Source organism: Akanthomyces muscarius, chromosome 2 (genome assembly GCF_028009165.1).
Source record: "Akanthomyces muscarius strain Ve6 chromosome 2, whole genome shotgun sequence".
NCBI lineage: Eukaryota > Fungi > Ascomycota > Sordariomycetes > Hypocreales > Cordycipitaceae > Akanthomyces > Akanthomyces muscarius.
In genome coordinates, this window is record NC_079242.1 from 5,261,489 (window position 1) to 5,284,661 (window position 23,173).

The 23,173-nt window shown below is 52.3% G+C and overlaps 6 protein-coding genes across 6 annotated transcripts; 3 read left to right on the forward strand and 3 right to left on the reverse strand.

Annotated features, from left to right (window-relative positions):
• Positions 1 to 1,989: 1,989 nt before the first annotated feature.
• Positions 1,990 to 2,856, forward strand: LMH87_004880 (uncharacterized protein; the record flags this gene model as incomplete). Its single annotated transcript, XM_056196164.1, has 1 exon — positions 1,990 to 2,856. One exon carries the CDS (start codon positions 1,990 to 1,992, stop codon positions 2,854 to 2,856), a length of 867 nt encoding a protein of 288 aa, XP_056049720.1.
• A 6,021-nt stretch (positions 2,857 to 8,877) lies between these two features.
• LMH87_004881 (uncharacterized protein) lies at positions 8,878 to 12,956 on the forward strand (the record flags this gene model as incomplete). Its single annotated transcript, XM_056196165.1, has 2 exons — positions 8,878 to 11,842; positions 11,932 to 12,956. The coding sequence occupies 2 exons, from the start codon at positions 8,878 to 8,880 to the stop codon at positions 12,954 to 12,956; spliced, it is 3,990 nt and encodes a 1,329-aa protein (XP_056049721.1).
• Positions 12,957 to 13,574: 618 nt separating this feature from the next.
• Positions 13,575 to 15,106, reverse strand: LMH87_004882 (uncharacterized protein; the record flags this gene model as incomplete). Its single annotated transcript, XM_056196166.1, has 3 exons — positions 13,575 to 14,785; positions 14,867 to 14,971; positions 15,022 to 15,106. The coding sequence occupies 3 exons, from the start codon at positions 15,104 to 15,106 to the stop codon at positions 13,575 to 13,577; spliced, it is 1,401 nt and encodes a 466-aa protein (XP_056049722.1).
• Positions 15,107 to 16,519: 1,413 nt separating this feature from the next.
• On the reverse strand, positions 16,520 to 18,283 carry LMH87_004883 (uncharacterized protein; the record flags this gene model as incomplete). Its single annotated transcript, XM_056196167.1, has 4 exons — positions 16,520 to 17,408; positions 17,473 to 17,563; positions 17,993 to 18,146; positions 18,233 to 18,283. The coding sequence occupies 4 exons, from the start codon at positions 18,281 to 18,283 to the stop codon at positions 16,520 to 16,522; spliced, it is 1,185 nt and encodes a 394-aa protein (XP_056049723.1).
• A 2,344-nt stretch (positions 18,284 to 20,627) lies between these two features.
• LMH87_004884 (uncharacterized protein) lies at positions 20,628 to 21,689 on the reverse strand (the record flags this gene model as incomplete). Its single annotated transcript, XM_056196168.1, has 1 exon — positions 20,628 to 21,689. One exon carries the CDS (start codon positions 21,687 to 21,689, stop codon positions 20,628 to 20,630), a length of 1,062 nt encoding a protein of 353 aa, XP_056049724.1.
• A 254-nt stretch (positions 21,690 to 21,943) lies between these two features.
• LMH87_004885 (uncharacterized protein) lies at positions 21,944 to 22,230 on the forward strand (the record flags this gene model as incomplete). The annotated part of the gene is made up of 2 exons (XM_056196169.1): positions 21,944 to 22,110; positions 22,176 to 22,230. The coding sequence occupies 2 exons, from the start codon at positions 21,944 to 21,946 to the stop codon at positions 22,228 to 22,230; spliced, it is 222 nt and encodes a 73-aa protein (XP_056049725.1).
• Between the last annotated feature and the right edge of the window lie 943 nt (positions 22,231 to 23,173).

Below are 23,173 nucleotides of genomic sequence, written 5' to 3' on the forward strand. Positions count from 1 at the left end.
TGCAGGAGGGGTGAAAGGAGGATGTAGAGGCAGTTGCGCGTGAAGCGAAAATTGTAGAAGTATGTCGCCATTAACCTTTTGAATATGGTCCAAGTCATGCAGTCTTGACAAAAAGATTATCAAGCAATATGATTAAAAGATAAAGTGTGGTACTAGCTTTAACTGGCGCGATGTTGTGGCCGTCTGCTCGTGTCAAGAGGTTCTAGCCTTGGTGTATCTAAAACAGTGTATTACAGAAACTCAGGAAGCATAAAAAATTGTTCTTTTTTGTAGGCCATTATGAGTCTATTCAAATTGAATTTGTTGGACGCCCAGCCACTATGGGAGTGCGCCACAGACGCCTACTTGGAGGGACCAAATTGTGCGTCTCAAGTCGAGAACACTCAAAAATGAATACATTCGCCGATACAAATCAACTTTCAAGTACCGCGGTGGTCTGCTCCTTAATTCCGCATCCGGCTTTCTGGTCATTTCTCGGCACGCATCAAATGTTGGCTGGTTCACTGTGGTCGCATGCTAAGATAGAAAGCAACTGGGCTGGAGCCTCTGTTTGGATGCGGAATGTGTGATTCAGTAACTTCCGGCATTTGACTTGCACCTTCGCGGGCTTGAAGCAAAGCAGATGCGTCGGCGAGAGTGAACATGGTCACAACGGCGAGGATGACAACGGCGAGGATGACAACGGCGAGGATGACAACGGCGAGGATGACAACGGCGAGGATGACAACGGCGAGGATGACAACGGCGAGGATGACAACGGCGAGGATGACAACGGCGAGGATGACAACGGCGAGGATGACAACGGCGAGGATGACAACGGCGAGGATGACAACGGCGAGGACAACGGAAATAACAAATAGCAATAGCAATTACGAATGCAACAATAATAATGACTGCTATGTTTATCCTGGTACCAGTGGTAGTCTCCCCGCCCGCTCTCCCACAACGTTCTTGTTAGTGCCACTGTCTCGACCGTTGAATGGGGCGGCCATCAGGTCACACGTGGGGTTCAATCTGCTCTGGCGGCAACACCACTTCATCTACGGCCTGGCTGCTGGTTGCCACTTAAGGTCTAGTTTTGCAAGCCTACGACTGGCCAAAAATACACATAAATTAATCCCCCCGCGGCGGTTTCGGCGTAAAATAGGTCGTGCCACTCTGTTCGTGTTAAGCTACCTTCAACATGGAGAGCTCCTAGTCGTAACTGCAATGTTCAGATTAGAGAACTAGACAACAGCCTTGACTTACTCTGTGGTTTGACTCAACTCGCTTGCATTATTTCTTTTAGTCATCAGTCGCCATCTTGCCGTCTTGCCGACCTTATGTGCGGATTAGCTGACACCACAAGTCGCCGAACTGACTCGGCCAGCCGAATTGAGCCTCACCATAAAGCCGCGCATCTCATGTGGGCGACAGACAATGGCGCTATTAAATCATGTAGAGACTAGCGATTTGCTGTATAAGTATCAGTTGAAGCAATTGAGTAGCTCTTTGAGAAAACTACATGTTTTAAATTTTGTTCAGTACTCCTATTTTCCTTCATTTCCTCACTCTTCCCTTGTTTCTCTATTTTCCTTGTTCTCCCAATTTCCTTTTCGCTCGTAAAACCAGTAGTCGCCGGCGTCTTTGTTTATTACCCGAGCTGTTGCCATGCACTTATTCTTTGCTAGTCGCCATCTAGCCTACGATGCGCACTAAAAACGCCTTCGCTGCTTGAGGCTCACGGCCTGAGTCATCGGCGTCTGGATCATACAAAAACGCCGTAATAACAAAACTCCGGCCGAAAATACGCGATTCACTGGATCACACCGAATGCTACCTGCACGTAATAACAGCATACGACACGTAGGCGCACCCGCTGGTGTCGCGGATCGAGCTCCTATAAATATGACGACATGTACCCCGCGATAGTTGAAGGCCGCGGCATCAAGACGCTAGACATCTCTGTCACTCTTTCTTCTCACAAAAACATTCGTTCACGATAAAATAATGTCTCCAAGCGCCATTTCACCGCTTGCATCCATCAAGGCGCTCACCTTTGACGTCTTTGGAACGACTGTCGATTGGCGCACTTCCGTCATTGACGAGCTGGGGCTGCGCGTCCACCGCAAGCTCAGCACTAGCTCCGACGCCGATGGCGCCCCCTCCACGGAGCTGCGCGATCGGCTCGAATACCTCAACACCAATTACACCGGCCACGAGAGCCAAGAGAACTGGACGGCGCGCTTCGCTGATGCCTGGCGCTCCTCGTACTGGTTCTTTGTGCGGTCGCAGGCCAAGGCAGGCGTCCAGGACACGGCCACGTTCAAAACAACAGAGGAGCATTTCTACGATAGCCTGATTGAGCTCTTGGAAGAGTACCACCTTGAGGGTCTGTTTTCGGACGCGGAGCTCAAGTCGCTCAGTATGGTGTGGCACCGCCTCGCGCCCTGGCCGGATACCGTCGAGGGCTTAGCCAAGCTGGCGGCGCCGCCGCTGAACTTGCAGACTGCGACGTTGAGCAACGGCAGCACGGATTTGATCAAGGATCTGAACGACTTCGGAGAGTTGGGTTTTCAGCACCAGTTCTGTGCCGAGTCGCTGAAGGCTTACAAGCCAGCGCCGGAGACGTACCTCGGCGCGGCGAAGGAGTTGGGTCTGCAGCCAGAGGAGGTGGCCATGGTGGCGGCGCACATGTCCGATCTTGAGGCGGCGAGGAAAGTTGGCCTACGGACCGTGTATGTAGAGAGACGAAAGGAGGAAGAATGGCGGGATCATCAGCTGGAGGAGGCCAAGGCGTGGGTTGACCTCTGGATCAAGGAGGATGAGGGAGGGTTTGTTGCGCTGGCGAAACGTCTCGACGAGCTGAGATTATAGTTGACTTTGACTACGATCAGGATTTCCAGGCTTCAGACTTGATTCAAGCTGCTCAGGAATAGGCTGAAAACTCATGACCGACTTTTTCTCTATGGCCATTATCATCTTCCCAGTGCTCCTCTATGATGTACCGATCTAAATCTCAATCGCGAATCACGGTGGCACCACCGCACTACTGCGCGAATTTACCTACGGATACCTTATAATATAATATTAATCCATTCTTGATAATCTACCAGTACCTTCGAAAAATCCAAGAGAATCCTAGCTGTTGTATCTGCCTATTTTAGCCGTTCTGTTTAGATAGAACAGTTGATTTACATTCTACACCGAGCCCTACCCTAGAGGCCAGAAAGGGCGACAGGATCAGTCGACTGCTGGGTGTGAGCTGATCAATTGAGACATGCTAGATAGGACGACGCACTAAAATACGCGAGAACACGGCGTTAGCAGTGGACAAGGTCTCTTGCCGTCATGACATGGGATTTGGGTCCAAACGTCCGAGCGCTGTGTATTTGTAACGCGTAATTTTACCTGCACATCGAAGAAACTCATGCGCGAAAACGGTCTTGACCAGTTGTAAAAACAACAAGACCATCGTACGAGGCGTATTTTGGCCACCCAGATCGCAAAGCTAGGGAGGTATCCAACGCTGGGTCTGGATGAATGATTTTTTTTGGTGTTAATTTGGGCGGGAAGTACAAAGGCACGGAAGCTCGCTTCTGTCCTCGACATCCTCCACGCGAAACACAGGAAACACGCGCCCTCGTGGTCCGTGGCGCATAAAATAAACAATCGAAACAAGGTTGCGGGTTGCATGAGGCCTGCCGCATCGGTGGACGATCTGAAGCAAGAACCCGAGTGTCTGTTTCTTTCGCTCTCGCTGGCGAGCCCGTGGATGCGCATGCGACGGTCACGACCGCGCGGGGCGCGCAGTGACTGTCGGCGCCCTTTGTATCCTTTGTATTCTCATGCGCATGTGTACCCGGATCACAGCGCACTGATTAACAGTTTTAGCGCCCGCCTGAACCCTTCCGAGGTCTGGAAGAAATGCGCAATATCGGTACCTGCATCGGGCTTGGATTTCCGGCGTCGACAAGCATGATCGTCTCCCGCCGTTAGAGAGACACTGATAAAGAAAAGGGATAGTTTTGGGTATCCACGTAGTGCCTGCTGGCTCAAGTGACGTGGTGCACATGCGGCCTGGAGACCCATTTGATTCTGCTCGGCAGTTGTTGAGACAGAATGAGCAGGGCCATTGGGTCCCAGCTTGCAGGGACAGTGGTCGTCCGATGGCCGAAGGCTAAAACGGAACACCAAAGTGAGCGGAGCCGATTCATCTCGAGAAACGAGATGAAACCACATGAAGAAAGTCGCCTTCAAAACCGCCACGAGTGACGAAATTTTTTTTTAAATTGGCAAGGACCTTTCAACCCCGACTCCCTGACCGCGGCACATCACTTGCTGATGCGCGCCCATGTCCCTGTCGTGCAGCGCTGTCATCTGCGGTAGCAAGAATAGACCAGGACATTATCCGTAGATTGATGTTAATTGCTCTGGATCCGACGTGCAGATGGCCATGGCCAAGGCTGCCGAGTCGCTAATCAACACCAGATCCGCGAAGCCATCTAAGTGCAGTGCAAGCCGCGCGCATTAGCCAGTAGTAATATTATCATTATTAACACTGATAGTATTCCGTACTAGCAACGTTAGAGAAAGGGCTAGTACATTGGGACATACAATGCAATGCTACAGTCCCGTGGACATCGTTAATGCCGTGCAGTCAATGCGAGCAATGGTTGCATAGGACCAATCACACAATCGGGCTAGCGGGGAAAGAGAAAAAAGCACAGGGGAATGTTGATTAGCAGTGTTGCATTGCATTATATTAACTTACAGCCTCTCCGTGCATGTTGCCTCCATTCTCTTGCAGCTGCTGGGTCTCCCTAGGCTCGATTGCAGCCGGAAGGCATGCCGTGTGTCTTGTGCGTCGTAGTGGCTTTTTTTAGGCATAGAAAGGGCGTGGGTGTGGTAATGAATGAGGTTGTACATCTTTGCCTCACATGGCTAGCTGGCAAGGTTGTCGGTACCGGCTTGGCTTTCTTGGCCTTATCATCTAAGTGGCCATTTGTTTGCAGCGCTGAGCATTGACAAGCCGAGCCTCCGTCGCTTTTGGCGACTAGGAAAGCAAAATTTCCAGCATTGATATCGAATTGGTGAAAAGTTCCCGTCCCTCCACCTGGGTGGCTTGCGCTAAGACTAGTTTGAGCACCTCATGGCTTGTGGATCTGCGGGAAAGGGCCAGAGAGCAGTACAAATTGCCAAAGTCCCCAGACGGGCCGCGGCCGTTCAGAGCCAGCGAGACCGATGGGAGGTGCCGGTGCTGGCCGCAAGGGGCTTTTCAACTTTTGTGTCTGCCCCAATCTGCTCCTGCGCACCAGGTGGAAAAGCGAATCAGTAATCTGTACTCACATTTCAAAGCGGGATCCTCGTCGTCCCCGCCAATTGTGGCTTTTGGTGGATAGGAGCGACATGCAGTCCTTCTGGATTTGAACAACCTTCTTTGTTATTTTTACTTTGTGAAACGAGCTGGAGATGGGGAAGGACTGTGGGAGGGCGCCACACGATGTGGTGGTGGGTAGTTCAACGAGAGAAATTTCCTCTTCTCCCCTCATTGCGGTGTCCCGTTCTGGCGAGGAAAGATTTGCTTTGCCCGAGCACCGGGCCGGCCCCTGGGCCCAAATGGTGTGGTGGATTCATTTTGGCTAGGGGCATCGACAGCAGAGAACGAGGCCACTGCTAAAATCCGCACCTTGTTTTGGGAGGGTTGCTTCGCGTCGATTATACTTGGCGGATTCTTCAACATCTCCTTTCTGGCGCGATCGCAGGTCCTTGATCTTTTGGTTGATGGCTGCATGAGTTTGGAAGTTTCTCCCAGCCCCGTCGAGCTGCACAAGCATGCCGTGGCATGTTAGCTGCTCGATTCAGGCTGCATTAGCAAGACATGGCACCTGGGCATCCCTCCCGGCCCCCTGCACGCTGGTCCAGGCTCATGATCCCTCGTTCTCCTGGAACTCCACAAAATCGAGCGGCCGAGGGTGTAGCCATGCGCTGAGGCCAACGATGCAGCGCATCACGGTCCACCGAATTCCCCCGCTCCGCACTGGTGAGCTTGGGAAGGGAGAAAAGTTTCTGGCGTCGGGTCGTAGACAGGGGTTGTGTGATTGGCCTTGCATGTGCAATTTGTTAGTGAAGAGCAAAAGCAGGCACAAGCCCATAAACAAGACTGGGTCTTCCTGATTCGCCGCCTGGGTATAGTGACATCCGGGGCACAATGTCTCTTTTCGTCTTATGCCGTGCCGGCTGTCGACTGGCGGTACTGGCACGGGCGCATCTGCTCGCGAGGTCGACTCCTATTTCGACAATGGCTCTGGATGTGCCGCAAAGTTTGACGGTGCCTCTTGGGCAGAGCGATGGGCTAATGGCGCCACAGTGCTGTAAACGACTGTCACAAGCACAAAGAAAAGGGTCTACGGATATAGATGAACATTACTCACGATTGAACGCGGGGATTTCTAGAGTCCGGCGCAGTTCATCGCTCCTGATATGCAAGCAGGCGTATGCTGTGAACGATTGCAGGCGGTCCATGCTCTGGCCAGTACTTGTTGTGCTCCAGTCCCGTTGGCAGCCAAGGTTCCTGAAGCCACTGGTTTTGATCACCCATGGGCAGAAGCCCAAAAGATGGGAAGGACAGCAGGGCTCATCATTGCCTGGCAGGGGAGCGTAAATTGGCAATTCTGGCAGCCAACGAAAGGAGCGAGAGGAGGTGGGCGTAATTAGCGCTCCCAGCCGGAGTGACCGCACAGGGCGGATGTCTTCCGACAGGCTGGGCCACGGACTGCATAATCAGCGTGGTACGTCGACTTGCTAATCACAATATCCTTGTCGAGGCGGCCCGTAGCCAGGAAGCTAGTGGAACTGCACCCCAGTCGGCATTCATCACTACGGAGCGTAGAGCCAAATGCAGAATGTCTGGCTGTCAAGTGTTTTACGCCGGGAGAGAAGCAACCTTGGTAACCAGGCGCGTAATGGTATGCGCAGGCAGTGTCCGTATGCATCGCCATCACAGCATTGGGTTTTGTTGCAGCTGTCGCAGCTGACTGACTTTGGTCGGGCCGTGGCGCGTCTGTACTCAGTAGTTGTTGTCTCCGAACCACCGAACCGGACGAGATGCCGCCTCCAAGGATCCATGCCAGGTTCCCCGGCTAGACTAACTGGTTAGTGGGCTGCGCAGAAGCTATTACCTAGTACGTGTACGGAGTACTTGGTGAAGACTGGTGCAAGGAGCTGCTCGATGGGACAGCTCGGCGTCAGTTTGGTGGAGGAAGCGCTTGCCCCGAAGAACACTGCTGCAATAGTAGATGTAGCAGACGTATATTGGATGCGACCCCTGTAGATTCTCAAACAACCACCATTAGCAGGTTCGGATCACAGGCTGTGGTGGCGCCAACGCAATGATGGTTGATACCAAGTTGACAGCGCGATTGCAGCAAGCCGGCCGTGGCGCGACGGTGCTGGCACATGTGGCGACTGCTGAGCTGCACCGACAAACAATAAAAGGAGGGGGATGGCATATGTACAGATATACAGTAGACAGGATGGCGAGGCCACTCTTGGCTGAAGTAGTAGAACCTTGCACGTCAGAAATAATTTGCCCTTCGTCATTTGCCTCCACCGCGTTGTCTACCCTTGCCGCGGTGCCAACTGCTGGCTTCCAGCTGCCCACTCAAAAAAGTTGCCCGCCAGCTGCCCAGCCCAGCAAGCTCCCGTAGACCAGGGCCAAACGCCTAGCTCGGCCCAAATTTCGCCAACTCTTGCCTCTCCTCTTCTCTTTTCCCTCTTCTGCTTTGCGCTGCGGTCCTGTCGCGCTGTTGAAATAGATACGGGCGTTGGAAGTTGGAATTCGTTTACTGCGGGATGCTTCGCTTTCGCATCTTCGACTGTCTAGCTGTGAGTCCCAGCCCTCCGTCACCACCACCACTTCTTTTCGAAACGTCTCGACCTGCCGGCCATGTCAACTAACCTCGCTTTCAGTGCCCCAGAATGATGCCCTCTTGAATTGGGACCTTCTGACCCTTCTCATCGCTCAATCGCTTCGTTGTCGTACCGAAACGACTGTGGCCACGATCGCGTCACCTCGCCCCATGATACCCGAACACCACTGCGCCGGCCGCGACCCAAGAGTATTTGCCTTTTGCCCCCAGTTCTTCGCGCGCAGACCCCGAATCTAAACGGGCCCGTTCCTACACTACTTCGAGTTCCATATTGTCTTTCTTTGACGCATTACCTTTTTGCATATTCGCTGCACACCATCTTCGTCACGACACGACCCCTTTTGCCCCAACACCGGGCCGACAATTTGAGACCTCCCCGTTTTCTTTCTTTTGACTGACTCAAGCGTGCGTACTTGCTATTTTCTACGTTATATCCATGCATGAAAGTCAACATGCTTTGCTGCAATGAATTGCGACTCAGTCTGCTAACGATTTAACGTCTACAGTGTCGAAATCCTTGACCGCTGCAGAACGTTAGAGGCGTCGTTTTTCTTTGTTTCAGCGCCAGAATTGAGAGGCTCACCCGCGCTAGCTCATCCCGCTGCCGTATGTAAGTCAGCCTAACCCGCCCTAGCATTGCCCCATACGAAGTCGTTGCTTTTTATTTTCCTTCTTTCCGCCTTCTCTTTCCCCGTGCGAAACTCGCTAATACCTCTCAGTTACAGGTAAATGCATCATTGCTGAGTCGATCCTGTCGCAGTTGCCGGTTCTCACCCACAGGAACCTGGGTGGCTCGCTGACATCTCAGCCCACCCGAACCCCCCGCTGATTGTCTTGCCTCGAAAGTGGTGGCTTCAGAGTCGTCAGCCAGGTTGACAGGAAAAGAAAAGTTCTGGGGTGTTGAATCCTGTTGACTTTTCTTCTCCTTTGACCTTGTTGGCCCTCGTCTCTACCTTCCAGCGTCAACATGCCTGAATGGGAGACAGAAGACGAGCATGCGGGCAGTCTCAAGGCCCATGAGGCGACTCGTAGGTCATCTTCGAGGTCCGCCAAGTCTCGAAGAAGATCCAAGACTCCGCCCAACAGGTCCATTTCCCCCGCCCTGGCAGACAAAACCGCCAAGCGGTCCTCGCGCGACATCACCACGGACGAAACAATCAGTATTTTGGACCCTCGTCGATTTACACCCACTCTTCATGCCAACCTCGTTTCCGAAATCCTCACTTTACGCAGAGACCAGGAGGATAAGACCAAACTCATTGAAAGTCTCGAAACTTCACTTTTCTCCACAAAAGAGGAAAACGAATCTCTGCAGGCGAACTTTACTACTCTAGGGAAGGAAAGTCGCTCTCTCAAACGCCAACTATCCCTTCTAGAGGGTGGTACTTCCTCTGCTCTAGGCGAATTAGCTCGTGAACGCGACGATGCTGTCGAGTCCATTACAGAGACAAAGAAGCGACTAGATGCTGCTCAAAAGAGGATTCGAAGCTTGGAAGACGACTCCCAGCGCGTCCATGAGCAGTGGGCCAAGGAAAAGGATGATTGGGACGATGAGAGACGCAAATATGAGTGCAAGATCCACGTCTCCGAATCCCGACTCAAGACGATTCTCGAGGAAGTCGCAGCCTATCAGAATGCGCAGGCCAACGGTGAAGAGCTTGATGATGAACCCGATGATGCACACAAAGACAATGACGGTGCCAGTATTCGCACCATGAGCATGACTGGAAGCCTCCGCTACTCGCTTCTTAACAGCCCTGGTCCGGCCAATCCTAACGGCGCGTCGTTGGCGGACGAACTCAATCTCGATGACGACGATAGCGATGCGGCGGCTACTGAGAGTGTTTTTTCCAGCCCCCGTCATAAGCGCACGATCAGTCGCGATACGGCGCCGATTGGTAGAATGCATCGAAGAGATCTTAGCCTTGAAAGCCTTAGCCGCCCCGGCAGCGCTGCTCGATCACGTCTTTTCTTCAATCCCAATGTTCTTGGCATTCTGCAAGGCGAAGACGAGGAACAACCATCCACTCCTACCGTGCCGCCCACTACCTACAAGGACACTGGTGTCCAGTTCTCGCCTCCACCATCGCCTAGGATTGAGCAATCCCGTAAGCCGGATGCGGAAAATGTTGCCCGCATCGTTCACGAGATTGAGGCGAATCAACGCCGCAAGCGAGTTCATCCTGGTAGTTGGTCTGGCAAGCCTGCCGTTGCCGAAGATGCTCAGCAGCGGTCGATGGTATCGACTTCTGCTCAGACTATCGAGACGCCGCTTAGCCCGCCCAGAACACCCAAGATGCAGATCGAGCCCATGACACCTCCCCCGGAAAGAACCGAATCGACCATGGTATCATCAGCGATGCAGACAGACAAGGAGTCGGAGATGCCCGTTCTCAACGTTGTGCCGCCCCTGACACCCCCTATGCCTGCTATGCCCATTCCCAGTATCAATGTGCAGCCCCCCACGAGCAGACCGACAACACCAAGATCCCCCATGCTACCGCCTTATATGAAGAATTTTGGCTGTCAAGTCAACATCTCCTATGAAGTGCCGATGACTGAGGCTGCCGTTCAGACTGAGGGCATCCAAGTAGACAAAAGATTGGCTACCCTGCCACCCCATCTACAGCCCTCGACTATCTCTTCCCGACCAACTTCTCCTAACAAAGACGGCATTGACCGCGACAAGAATTTTACACCGGTTCCCGGCAATCTTCCACCGCGAAACCCACGCCGCCTGGCCAGCAGGACTGCAACAGACTTCCAATCGTCACCTATTTCCATGGCTGGAGATGAGGACGATATTCTGGACTCGTATCTCAACAATGATATGGAGAGTACAGGATTAAGGGCTACTCGACGACATGGCGGCCTTTTCGCAGGGTTTGAATCGCAAAGCTCCGACGAGGCGGAAGAGTTTGGGGAAGCTGACGTCAGTGATTCTGAGTATCGCACGGCTCTCTCGGCCCCACGACCATACTCGAACACAAGCCGTGCCGGCAAGCGGGGCTCTTTTGGTACTTCGACCACTTTCCCGGAGCAGTTTGTCTCGAAAAGCTCCGCGAGTGGCTCTGCCAAGGTGTTTGGTACCGACATCTACTCCAACGGTCGATCAGACTTGGATGCTGGCAGTCGTGGTCATAGGCGCAAGCTCAGCAAACCACTCGAAAGAACTGTTGTCCCTGGAACTGGCTCCACTCGTTCGAGTGATATTCGGAAACATGCTATGATTCAAGGCTCCATCGCTAGCCAGCAGACTAGGTCTCGAAGTCCAAGTCTGCCTGACGGCCGCAACCCTCCGTTCCCGATACCGCTTCGCGATAGCTCTAAACGTCTGTCGTCTTCTATCATGAGCACGCCAAGCGATGACTACAGTCCTACCAGAACCGAGAGCTATTACCGCCGAGGTAGCAGCCGCGGCAGCTACTACGGAAACAGTGTTCGTAGAGTGCGATCTGCCACTGCTATGCCCCGCAACCAGCGATACCGCAGACACGGTAGCCGATCACCGCCACCTCTTTCTATATCGACAGAGGCCCCAGAGAGCCCGAGCCTACCTCCCTTGCCACGCAATGATCTTACAACCCCACGCGGCAAGGAGCCCAGTAGCTCCTTGTACAGACGCCATCGCCATGAGCTCTCGACCAATACCGATAACACGCTCAATACGGACCCCATGTCAACCTCCCAGGGCAGCTCCCAGGCAACTGGCGTCGTGGACGCCATTGCGCAGACCATGGTCGGCGAGTGGATGTTCAAATATGTCCGCCGGCGCAAGTCCTTTAGCGTGCCGGATGCCACTGGCAAGGACGACACGGGCAATGATCGTCACAAGCGATGGGTCTGGCTCGCTCCGTACGAAAGGTCTATCCTATGGAGCAGCAAGCAGCCTTCCTCCGGCAGCGCGTTGATGGGAAAGACTGGGCGCAAGCGTAAGCTCCTCCTGCTCCTCATTCTTGAAATTACCCAGTGCTTGCTTGTTTGGTTGTTTGGCATCATAGGCTAACCTTTTGTGCGGTAGTTACCATCCAATCTGTCCTTGACGTCAAAGACGATAATCCTGTTCCCAAGGGTGCCCAAACCATTTTTAATCGTTCGATTCTCATTCTCACTCCCCAGCGCGCTTTGAAGTTCACCGCCAGTTCATCAGAGCGCCATTATCTTTGGCTCACAGCCCTTTCATTCCTCGCACACTCGTCGCAAGCTGTACCGGAGAACCTGTCGGCACCACAGCCTCAAGTAGCTAAACAGCCACATCAACAGCCAATCCCTGAGTTCGAGCTACCACAGACCAAGACACGCCGTCCTGGCATCAGAGACTCGATCCGGTTGGCCAAGAATAAGACTACTATCGGCAGCCGTACCGATCCTCCCAGCGTGCCTAGCCTCCCCAGTAACCCTTCCTCTCGCATGGGCGAAGTGTCAAGCTCCCGCCCTCCGCCATCCACAGGTACAGCATCAGTCAGCCACCACCGAGAAGGATCGCATGAAACGGCAGAGCCTCCCATGATTCAACGCTACAATGAGCGCTCACAGGCGCCTTCCCATGGACGCAAGCGAAGCAACACGGGTGGGCAGCAGCATATTCCTCCTCCGCTGTCGTTCCGAGGCTTCTCTGGACCCTTGGGCAGCCCACAAGACAATGGACATAGCACTTCGACCAACACCCCTGCGTCTTCTGACATGTTTCAGTCGCAAGCTTCAAGCAATACCACCTGGGCCGGCTCTCAACGAACATCCGAAGCATCGAGCAGACGGGGCAACTTTTTTGACGCCATCGGCACAGTTCGAATGGAGGCTTTCATCAGTCCCCTCGCATCTTCGCAGGCGGCGCCGCCTCCAGAGCAGGAAGAGTTTCGACGCTTGACCCGCCGACGTAGCAAGGAGCACCGCAGACGTCACAGCCGCAGCCGCAGCCGCAACCGTGACAGCTTTAGCTACTACACTCGCGGCGTTGAGCGCCGTGGCTATAACGACTACTACGGAGGCAGCCGGACAGCTGGCGAGGAGGATCTTCCCCGAGATGACCCTTTCAGGGGATTTTAAGCGTCTCATGTACATACTTCCACGCCAAAGCCAGAGGCTACGACATACAGTACTGTGCCGGCATTTTCAGGACAGCACTCCACATTTTCCTTTTTTTTTCTTGTTGAAATGTTTCTTTATCATGGGACGGGACATGGACGATATATGCCAATGGACATTTGGTGGTCAGCTACAACAGCATCTTCTCTTCAATTAACTGGCGCGGCGTTTTGTTGGCACGTTGCCGTTGCAGGTTGTACTTATTCATCTTGCGAGTTTCCAAAATTAGCAGTTTGCCATTTTCGAATATATCAAGTTGTGTACATCATGCCGTTTTGTGTGTCAAGCGTATTGAATGATGTATGATTGCCATGACATGTAATGACAAACAACGGTGTCATATCGCGGCGCTACTGTGCAACGTAAAGTTTGTTGAACCATACCATGTTCCCCGCTGGACTTGGTCGTTGAAGTGATGCAGTCTTCACATCGGATGTGGTGCTTGAAGGCGCTAGCCCGTTGCTTTCCTGACTGCCTAATAAACAGATGCAGAGTATATAATGATAGAAGACAAGATTGAAGAAAGCGTTCAAGTAGTATACATAGTGAAGCGAAGAAATAGAACGAGAAAAGTATGAGTCAATCAAAAAGATCGCTCATAAGAAAAAAACTGCCACCTACAATCCCCACAGCAAATAACATGGTGAGGATAGCGGCGCCGGCCCTGTCTGCCGTGACAATGGCCCTCGGCTTTGGCATTGGCTGTGCCATGCCACTCCCCGCGTTGGGGTTCCCCTTGGACGTTCCGCGATCCTCGCTTGTTGCCGGCGGCTTGACGTCTTCGAGCAAGTTGTAAAAGACGGCGGCGAGGGCGTTCATCTGGGGCCCCACGCCGGCCAAGCCGTCGTACTTGGCGTTCTCGAGCCAAGAAAAGCCGCAGGCGGTGCCGTCGATGCCCTTGTAATTGGCGCCGGCCGGGCCGATGCAGGCGCCAGCGGCGTCCTTGGCGGCCTGTTTTAAGATGGTCCGGATGCCATCGGACGTCCACGGCGCCATCTTGGACGTGAAGGCGAGGAAGCGAATCACGTACCCTTTGAAGCTAACCTGGTTCTGATCGCACCCCTTGGGCTGCGTTTCACACGGCGGTTCCCACAGATGACCGTCCTTGATGAACATGCGCGTGGTGAAGTTGAGGAGCCCGTCGACGTGCGTCTTCCAGGTGTCGTTCTTGGTGAAATCGTACATGGCCGCGGAGCCGGCGAGCCAAATTCCCGCGTTGTAGCTAAACTGGATGTCGTGTAGATTGCCGCAGGTCTTTGTGTCGTCGAAGACGTTGTAGCCATCGTATACGGCATAGTCCTTGCCGATGAGGCCGATGCCAGACTCCCACTCGTAGATCTTGGTCGCCCATTCGCCGTAGGTGGCATTGCCGGTGAAGCGGGCGAGGCGCGCCGCGACGTTGAAGAAGCAGCCGTTGGCGATGCTGTTCTTGTAGTCGTAGCCTTGCAGCACGGCGTACACCTGCCAGCGCAAGCCTCCGCCGCAGAGCCCATTTTCTTCCTGCCAGCGCACCACGTACTCGTTGAAGACGGCCTGCGCGCCGGCGAGCCACTGCGGGGTGTCGGACGGCGGGTTCGGGAACGCGGCCTCGGTGGCCATCATGGTGGTCAGCGCCCAGAAACCCTGGTCATCGTTGCCCATGGCGTTGGACTGGTTGCGTGGGAGAAAGTCGCCCGTGGGTGCGTTAATCTGGTGCATCATGCCCTGCATGATGATGTCGTTGTATGTCGAATCGCCCGTATAGTACCAATAATCGATGAGATGGCCAAACATGCCGCCCGCCTCCCACCCTGTTCAAATGGAAGGTCAAAGGTTAGAAACAGTGGAACGGAGAGAGAGGGGGGCTTTGAAGGAAGTTCTGTGATGCATACAGTAATAGGGACCCGGTAGGAGACCCGGGATGCCACCTGTGAGATTTCCATTGTAGTATTTAACGAGGCCGTACGCAATTGTGCTGGCGGTATCCTTGATGGATGCTATGTCCAGGTTAGTAGCTGAGAAAAAGGATCTAAAAGCGCAAACATACTTTTACTAGAAATATCAAGCTCCAAAGCCTTGCTCGGCGCTGCCAGCAGCATAGACACGACGCTCAGTGCCCAAGCCCTCATCATGGATAGGGTTGTCCGGCACAGCCGGGCACTTTGGTTGGGAAAGAAAAGGAGGGAAAAACCGTCCACAAATTTTCGATATTCAGCGACCCTGTTATATCTTTTGCAAAGTGAAAGTGAAGACGCCGCGATGGCGCAGCAGCATACAAGTTGAAAACAACGATACTGGTTGATGGCGGAGGATGCTTTCGCGGGTCGGATACGGTGAACATCAATCAGGCCTAACAATTATCACACGACAAGATTCGAGCAGCCCAGGCCAGCCCTAGGCGCCCTAAGCCAAATTTCTAAAAGGATTGCTGCCCCTCCCGCAAAAAAAGGGTAGATAAAAATAGATGAAGAACGTGCCAAGACTGGTACACGCGCAAATTGGCCATCCGGTAATACCTCAAAGGAGCCGGGCTTGGCCCGCGCCAGGGGTGTGTTGCTGCGCCACAGTACACGTATGTATCCGATCATAATACAAACAAGGAATTGGTACAAGGGGGGCAATAAAAAACAGGTCATAAACGAGTTATGAGAAGTGAATACTGGTAGGCAATTAATGCGCAGCGATCTTGCCAGGTGGCTTGAGACTACTCCGTGCCTGACGATTCTTGATTGCGGCGTTGGACCTAAAAAATAGACATAAGTTAGCCCACCCGTTTCTCCAGTTCGCCGAATTACCCCAATAGTTACTTGAGAAGTAGAACCGCCCGAGGAAGGACTTGGAGCGACCTCTCCAACAGTGGCAGTTATGTGAGCGCTTTTGGGCAGCCCGCGAAGCCGTCATCTGGTAGAGCGCGTGTCTTGCATCGGTGTATTGGGGATTTTCGCATCATTGCTATTCTAGAATGGTTCAGCTCATTAAACGGCCATGAGTAGCTCCACGAACACCCCCCACGGCACAGCCATTCCATTGTAGTCGGACCCCTGAAATGCCAAGTCTTGTCGGTTAGTTACTGCATTGCGAAATTTACCAGTACATATTCGCCTAGAATCGTAGTGCATGTCTGAGAATCTGGCACAAGACTTTATAGCTGAGTTACGTAATGTTGTTTTAGATCGTCTTCGTTGCCCCTGAGTAATAGCACCGACGTCGACGCCCTCGTCAGTCTCCGTCCCATTTATCGAGCACAGAAATCGCGGCTGGCCCGGCGAGGTGCACCGTACTTGATCTCGGTCTGTGCGAAGCAAAGAAATAAGAGAAGAATCAATTTCTACGGATCAATACACTAACCAACGCAACCCGCTTTCGCGCAGGCCTATTAGCCCCAAAAAAATCCTCCCAGGCGACAAAGAAACAACAACAGCAGCAACAATAAAACAACAGGCCTAACTGTGGAAAATAGCAAGACTAGAGCCTGGCTACAGGCCCAGGCAATGTATTGCTTTTGCACCAAAATTACGAGACGGCTTGCTAACAGCAACAAACCACTACTGCCCCATCTCTGGATGTATCTTTTGGTGCTTGGTTTGTGACTTGAAATGGGTGTAGGCCTGTCGGGCGACAGGACCCCAACAATCCTTCTGTTCCGACGCATCGATCTTGACCAAATCCGACAGCGTCAGGTTCCATTTCTTGTAGATGACCGATTCAAGCCGCTTGACTACCGCTTGATAGAAGTACTCCTGAGCCTCAGCTCCATCAAAGCTACCGCGGTCATTGATACCGTCTTCCCACTCGAGGCAGGCCTCGGCGGCTAGGTAGTAATTTCGGGGAGCGTAAGCCTTGAAACACGGCAGACGGTCCACGCAAACCTGCCATCTGGTTTTGCAGTTGTACTTATCCCCACGTTCACCCTCACGCGGGGCGATCTGACAATAGTAGATTTCCATGAGGAGGACACCAAATTCTTGGATAGAGGGCTGTCTATGATTTGCTGGACAGCCGTTCTTGCCCTTTGCTGATGACGTAAGGGCCCTTTTCGAAACTTTGAGGAACGGTAATGCGAGATTAGGTAGCTCGTCGCCTGCCGGCGCGTGGAAACAGACGACCGAGCTGTGAATCGCGTTGCGTGTGAATGGGGTCTCCAAGAAGGGTAGGAGCGCCGCGGCAAGTCCGGCAGCTAGGATACAGCGACCTTTGACTGACAAGATATCTCTTGAATTCTGTTGCCGCTCTCGAAGAAAAACAGACAAGGATAGTTCGGGAATCGGTTCAGAATTTCGAAGGGCCTTCCCTTGAACGCCAGCATCTTTAAATTGACCATGCTCCAGAACGATATCAGGACATAAGCGATCACCTAGTCTTTCAGTTACCAACGGGCAGATGATTGATGGCTTTGCTTTAGCCTTAGCCGCACTCTCATCGCTTTGCGGGCTTCTGTCATCAAGTTAGCACATGTCTATGCCGAAAGATGGGAGGAAGGAAAATAGCTTTTGCTGACTTGACTGTCAATCGGCTTTCGCAAGCCTTGAGGCGGTTCGTACTAGGGTCAGTTGCCGACTCGAAAACGGTGTGGAAGCGGGTCTGCATAGCTAAGCTGTCAGTAGCATCATCCGCTTGAGGGAGCTCGGGTCTGATACACATGTACCTGCACAAGCCGCATTCGCAGCTCTTCAGTGCATCCGAGAGAAGCTTGGCGTTTTGTCTTGCGACCACAAACGACGGTGGAAGCTGCGGCGAACTAGCGAAATTTGTCCTCTCTGTGACCGAAGCGGTTATGGTTGAGGTATCATCACTCGGGACTCGGCTTGAAGCAGGACTTGTTCGAAGGATTTTGACTGAGTTTGACCGCAAATCGTGCTCCTCGGCATCAGTAGCGCTATCGCTACCGATGTCGCTCTCGTTGTGCCGCTCGCGCTTGATCACGCTCCCGCTGCTGCTGTCGCTCCCGTTCTGTCGTTTGCGCTTGATCACGCTCCCGCTGCTGCTGTCGCTGTGTCGTTTGCGCTTGATCCCGTTACCGCTACCGCTACTGCTGTCGCTATCGCTGCTTCGCTTGCGCTTTAACCCACGCTGAACGGGCTCAGATATGGTGCGCAAACTGGACTCTGACTGCAGCAACTCAGCGGCGCTGAATGTCTGGATATTCGAGGCGGCACTGTTCTTAGATGTGTACTGCTTGTCATGGCGCCATTAGTCAAAATAATCTAAATAAAGATAGCATCGCGGCGTGAGCCATTCTGAGGCATGAGCAAACTTACAGAATGTAATAAAGTTCTTAGTTCTGTATCGGTATTGGTTTCTTGCTTCATGGTCTGAGGCGTGCTAATGGATGAGACCTGTGTGTTTGCTGTGTCTGAAGTGGATTGGAGTTGCTTTCTTTGTGCGCGTGTGAGAGCCATCTTGATGCCGTAATTAAGTTTGCGAATTGTGGATGATGTGTTAGTGAAAGAAGAAACCAGAGCGCGGCGCGATGGGAGCATTTAATAACTTTGCAATCTTTGTTGGCTAGCCCATGTAAGACTTGAGCGTCAAAAGACAATACAATTTGGGCTCTGAAACCGGTAGTCGACCAGCTCGAGCCGTTAAAAGTCAATAATACTTCCCCCTGAATGCATTGTGACAACGAGATCTTTGCCAATCACGATGAAAGGGATCTTTGCTGGGCAGGATGAAAGAGATCTTTGCTGATCAATATAGAGGAGGACAAAGTGTGACGCAAGGCAGTGCCAAGTAGAACAAAGGGCACATGGTGAGGAGTGATACTTGTCTGTCGGTGCAGGAGTCGACCTCGCCTCAAATCGGCGGACTCACTTTTGAAACCAGTGGCAAGTCAAAGATTTAGCGCATTAACAGCTTGGTCCTCTTTGTGCTCAGCAAAAGTTCTTTTTGCGAGCTGCTAAAGAGGGAGAACAAGGGTAGCGCGAAAGCGATTTGCACAAACACGAGACAAACAAGCGCGAGCACCAACAGCCATTTCCGAAGACAATGCGCAATGTTTCTTAATCGTTTTGTCCAATTTTTCGTCTTTATGCCTCGGGTCTTGGAACTTGTTGCGCGACAACCGCAGATGTCGCTCGCTTCCTTGCTCCTGATGAGGTGCTCCGTGCAGGAAACATAGGTAGCTCGTGTCGATAGTGAACACTTTCCTTGCGAATAGTAATATTCTAAACTATAGGTCTATAAGATAATCTCCTTCGACTATTTATCATTAGTGACGCCAATATACCAATAGGGAGATCCGTGGCGACATACATCTTTATATGAAGTAGGAGGCAAAGGCAGAAGTCGGAATGTTGGTAGAGGATCTGGGTTGTTCTTGATCGCGGGTGTCGAGGTTGGCTGGTTCCTCCTGGTGTAGGCAAGCTTGAGGCGGGCCTTGGCCTGCGGCCATAGTGAACAAACCATGTTCCGGTGATTACCCAGGGCGTGTTAAGAGGTCAGCTGCGCTGTTCAGAATGCAAGTTCTAGCGTGAAGTGCGAGGTGATAAAATGTGAGGTCCGCGTGTGACGCGCATTGCTCTTGATGGCGAGACTCTGACTGGGCTCCATCGACAGCTATTTATTCTTTCAGAGGGAGGTACGAAGGGGCGCCTATGTCTAATCAAGTCGAGCGATTCAAACAAATCTTCGAAAATAAATTGGTGGTGTAGAAAAAAATCACAATATGCTGGTCTTACTTTCGTGCCTGTGGAACATACGCCACGCCCGCACAAGCTACAGAACTCGAGAGCGCTCGTGATCAGACGACAGTAGTGTAGCCCACGACACGATATCGATATCCCGGCCTCCGCAGAGCAGCGCTGAAACGAGCCTAGAAATGTGAGAAGAAAATGATGTCACGCCGTGGCTTTCGTTTTGGAGCTGGTATGCTTTGTAGGAGGCGCTGGATTGGCGGCGCCGCTGTAGATACAGCGAGTGGATGCGCTAGGAACTTGCAGGTCGGCAGAAGTGGCGCGCCGACAATTGGGATACCCCCAGAGGCTTTCTATTACTATATTACCCATAAGTCGGTGATTCATGATGACTTTCAATTTATTTGACTAGTTACTTTATTAGAATGATTCCCTATTTAAGTGGTGCTGTTCGAAATCCACATGCCCGTGTAAGCGCAGGATGCGCACGCATCTGCGCATAACTGGTGGTGGAATGTAGAATCGCGGAGCCGGGGCATTGTGGTCAAATGGGTAACATCATACGGACAATATGGGGAAGAGACTCATGGCGCCCAATCCGAAGATGGTATCTCTGGGCCCAAACATTGGTGGCGGAACACACAAGAGAATCTAGTGATAAAAGGACAATGCCTGGAGCGAACCGTTTTAGCCATTGATGAGTGTAAACTATCATCGGGTCACTGGCTTTCGCAGATTTTAATATTTGATTATTCACTGGGCAGGCAAAGAGGCTGGCTCATAGCGCGAAACCTCAAACCTTTTCCCGTAAAAAGCTATCGGAGTAAAATTAGCGAGTAACACTCTCATGCGCCGCTTAAAAGATTGACTAGACTACGGCCCCAAGTCGGTGGCGTTTTTGACCGCGTCGCCCAAGTGTTCCCAGATGCGCTTGGCGCTGACGACTTGAAGCTTTTCTTCAGCCGTGTGACACGACTTCTTCCCCGATCTGAGTGCCTCGCCTCTCATTGTTTCCTCCACGTCACCCTTCAAATTCCTCGTCGCGCAAAGCCGCGCATCGCGCAGTAGGGGTAATACGCCTGCAGTCTCCCAAAAATGCAGCGTAACAGTATCGCATAGCCAGCGCCATCTCTTCCCAGGAACCGGGTGAATACGCCTCTGGAATGCCGGAAAGTGCCTCGTCGGGCTCGAAGAGGTTGTAAATGAAGTGTTGGTTCGCATTCGTCAGAGCGGTGCCCAGCTCGCGGTTGTGCTTGAGGAGCCTGAGTTCAAGCTGATCGAGGCCCTCGGGGAATTCCTTCAGAAACCTTTTGGAAAGAGGGCTTCGGACTAGATTTGGTTCTATCAATCGACATATGTCAAGAGGGACGGATCGTTGCGCAAATATCTTTCGGGCGACACGTATGTTGCGAATGTCGACAAGGAGCTTTAATTTCAGCAGTAGAATTGCAACGACGTTGTTCAGCGCGGGGAACCTGGTGATAAGAAATCCCGGGTCTTCAAAAACGTCGGCGTTGCGAGTGTCGAGATACGGCGCGTCCATGTTATCCCATTCAAAGCCATCGCAAGTAGACCGCCATTTCACAAAATCATGGCACTCCTGGTCACGATCCAATCGTAGCATGACCACGGGTATCAAGCCCCTCAGTCCCATATTGTCGCCGCGACACAGCCTCAGCATATCGCGTATATGCTTGAGAGCCTCGGTGACACTGCTGAGCGTGCCTAAATTGAGCAGAAGTTCGCCGGCCAGTGCGAAGCGCGCCCGCATGTAGTCACGAGTGTGCAGAAGACCCCAGAAACGGCCAACATCTGTTTCAAAGGCATTTGCAGGCGTCATAAAGTCTTGAGGAGCGTTTCGGACACTGTATTCCTCCTCCTCGAGCCGAGCTCGTGCGTGTTTAATATTGGCACAAACAGATTGATGTAGCGGCCAGTCATCAGTCTGGTGCTTGGCGTTGCAGTATTTGACCGCCAAGCAGCCCAAGCATCGCTTGAGCTTGGGTTTGCTAGCTTTGCAGTGGGCACGACGATGATGGAGAGGCCCAATGGGACCCTTGTATGTGCTCGGTGTAGTGTCCATTTTGCAATTGATGCTCGGAGTGCAATCCACTGCGGTTCTTGGATTGATGCAACTATCGTTTGGTGAGGAGCACGGAGTACGGGCGGCGCGGCATCACAATGCTCCGGCAAGATGGCTGAGCTCCTGAGGGGTGCGGTGGTGAGCCACACTGTGCAGCCTACATCTGTCCAGCTGGAGCAGTTTTGCTCTGGTGCGACTCCCGGCACTCATTTAATCATTTGATTATTGGGAAAGCACAAAAAGGCGTCGCAAATATGAGCTCGCGCTACCAGGAAATTGACGAGTCTGGAGATTTCTTGATAATTTTGAGACCCTTTACGGAGCCGTTCGCACCATTCTTAAACTTCGCACTGTGGGAGCTTGACCGCTTGTACGACACAGACAGCGGCCAAGACCGGGAGAGTGATGAAGAGGTAGATGAGTATGAGCTCATGATGAAGACTGAAGAAGCGAAAAGGAAATTCCAGGTTTGACAAGCGATCTAAGAATCCCCACAACAATGCCACTTGGACCAGGAGTCCTGCTACAGGACGAGATTTAACAAGAGTTGGCGGCGTCGCAAGAAGGTACTGTATCAGCGAAATACGCTGCGGAAATGACTGAAGAAGCGGAAGACGGAGACACGGGAGCCGACTTTGCGCCACAAGAGTTCAAGTTTCTGGTTTCTTCGGCTGTCCTTCGGCTTGCTTCCCAACTGAACCGCAGGACCTTGATCCAAGCGAACCATAAAAGCAGCCAGAAACCCAGCCTTGCTGCTTGCGTCAAAAACGCTTGGAAGGCTTTGAACCAGAGGCACTAACCCCTGTTCTCAACCTCATTCATCCCCGAAGCAGTCGAGTTCCAGAACAGCACAAGTTGGAACAGCTGGTGAAGATAGCCGTTGTGGTGGACTACCTACAATGTCACGAGGCGATTATTTTCGCAACCAGATCTTGGATCCAGGCAAAAATGACACTTACAATAACGCAGTTCGAAGACCATCAATCATGTGCCTTCTAATTGCTTCTGGTTGTAAGGTCAACCCCATCTTGCAAAAATTGGGCCCGATTGTCATCTTGCAAAGTGTGGGACCATTCGATAACCTTGGCCTACCAATCACCGAAAGTGTCATTCGTGATTCGTCGGGGGAAAGTTGATGAGTAGTGATTCGGCGCTGACGAGCTATATTAAGTATTTTTAATTCTCTCACTGGCCTGTATTTCGCATCGCGGCTTTGAATTTCATATTCGCTTATTCATGTATATATATACGAGAAATCAGGCACTTTGCTAAGCGGCGGGCCATGCCGCCCGGGCCTAGCCAATGCTCTGCTAAATAATTCGACACTCTGGCTGCGCTGCTCTGAGACAGTCAACAACACAAAAAATAACTGCGGTAGCAGTGTATCGCCATGGTACAATGCCAAATGCAAGTCCCTCCAAACAAGAGAGCGCAGCATCGTAGCCCGTCTCGTAACCAATGTGCTCTTCCCGTACTTCCTGCTC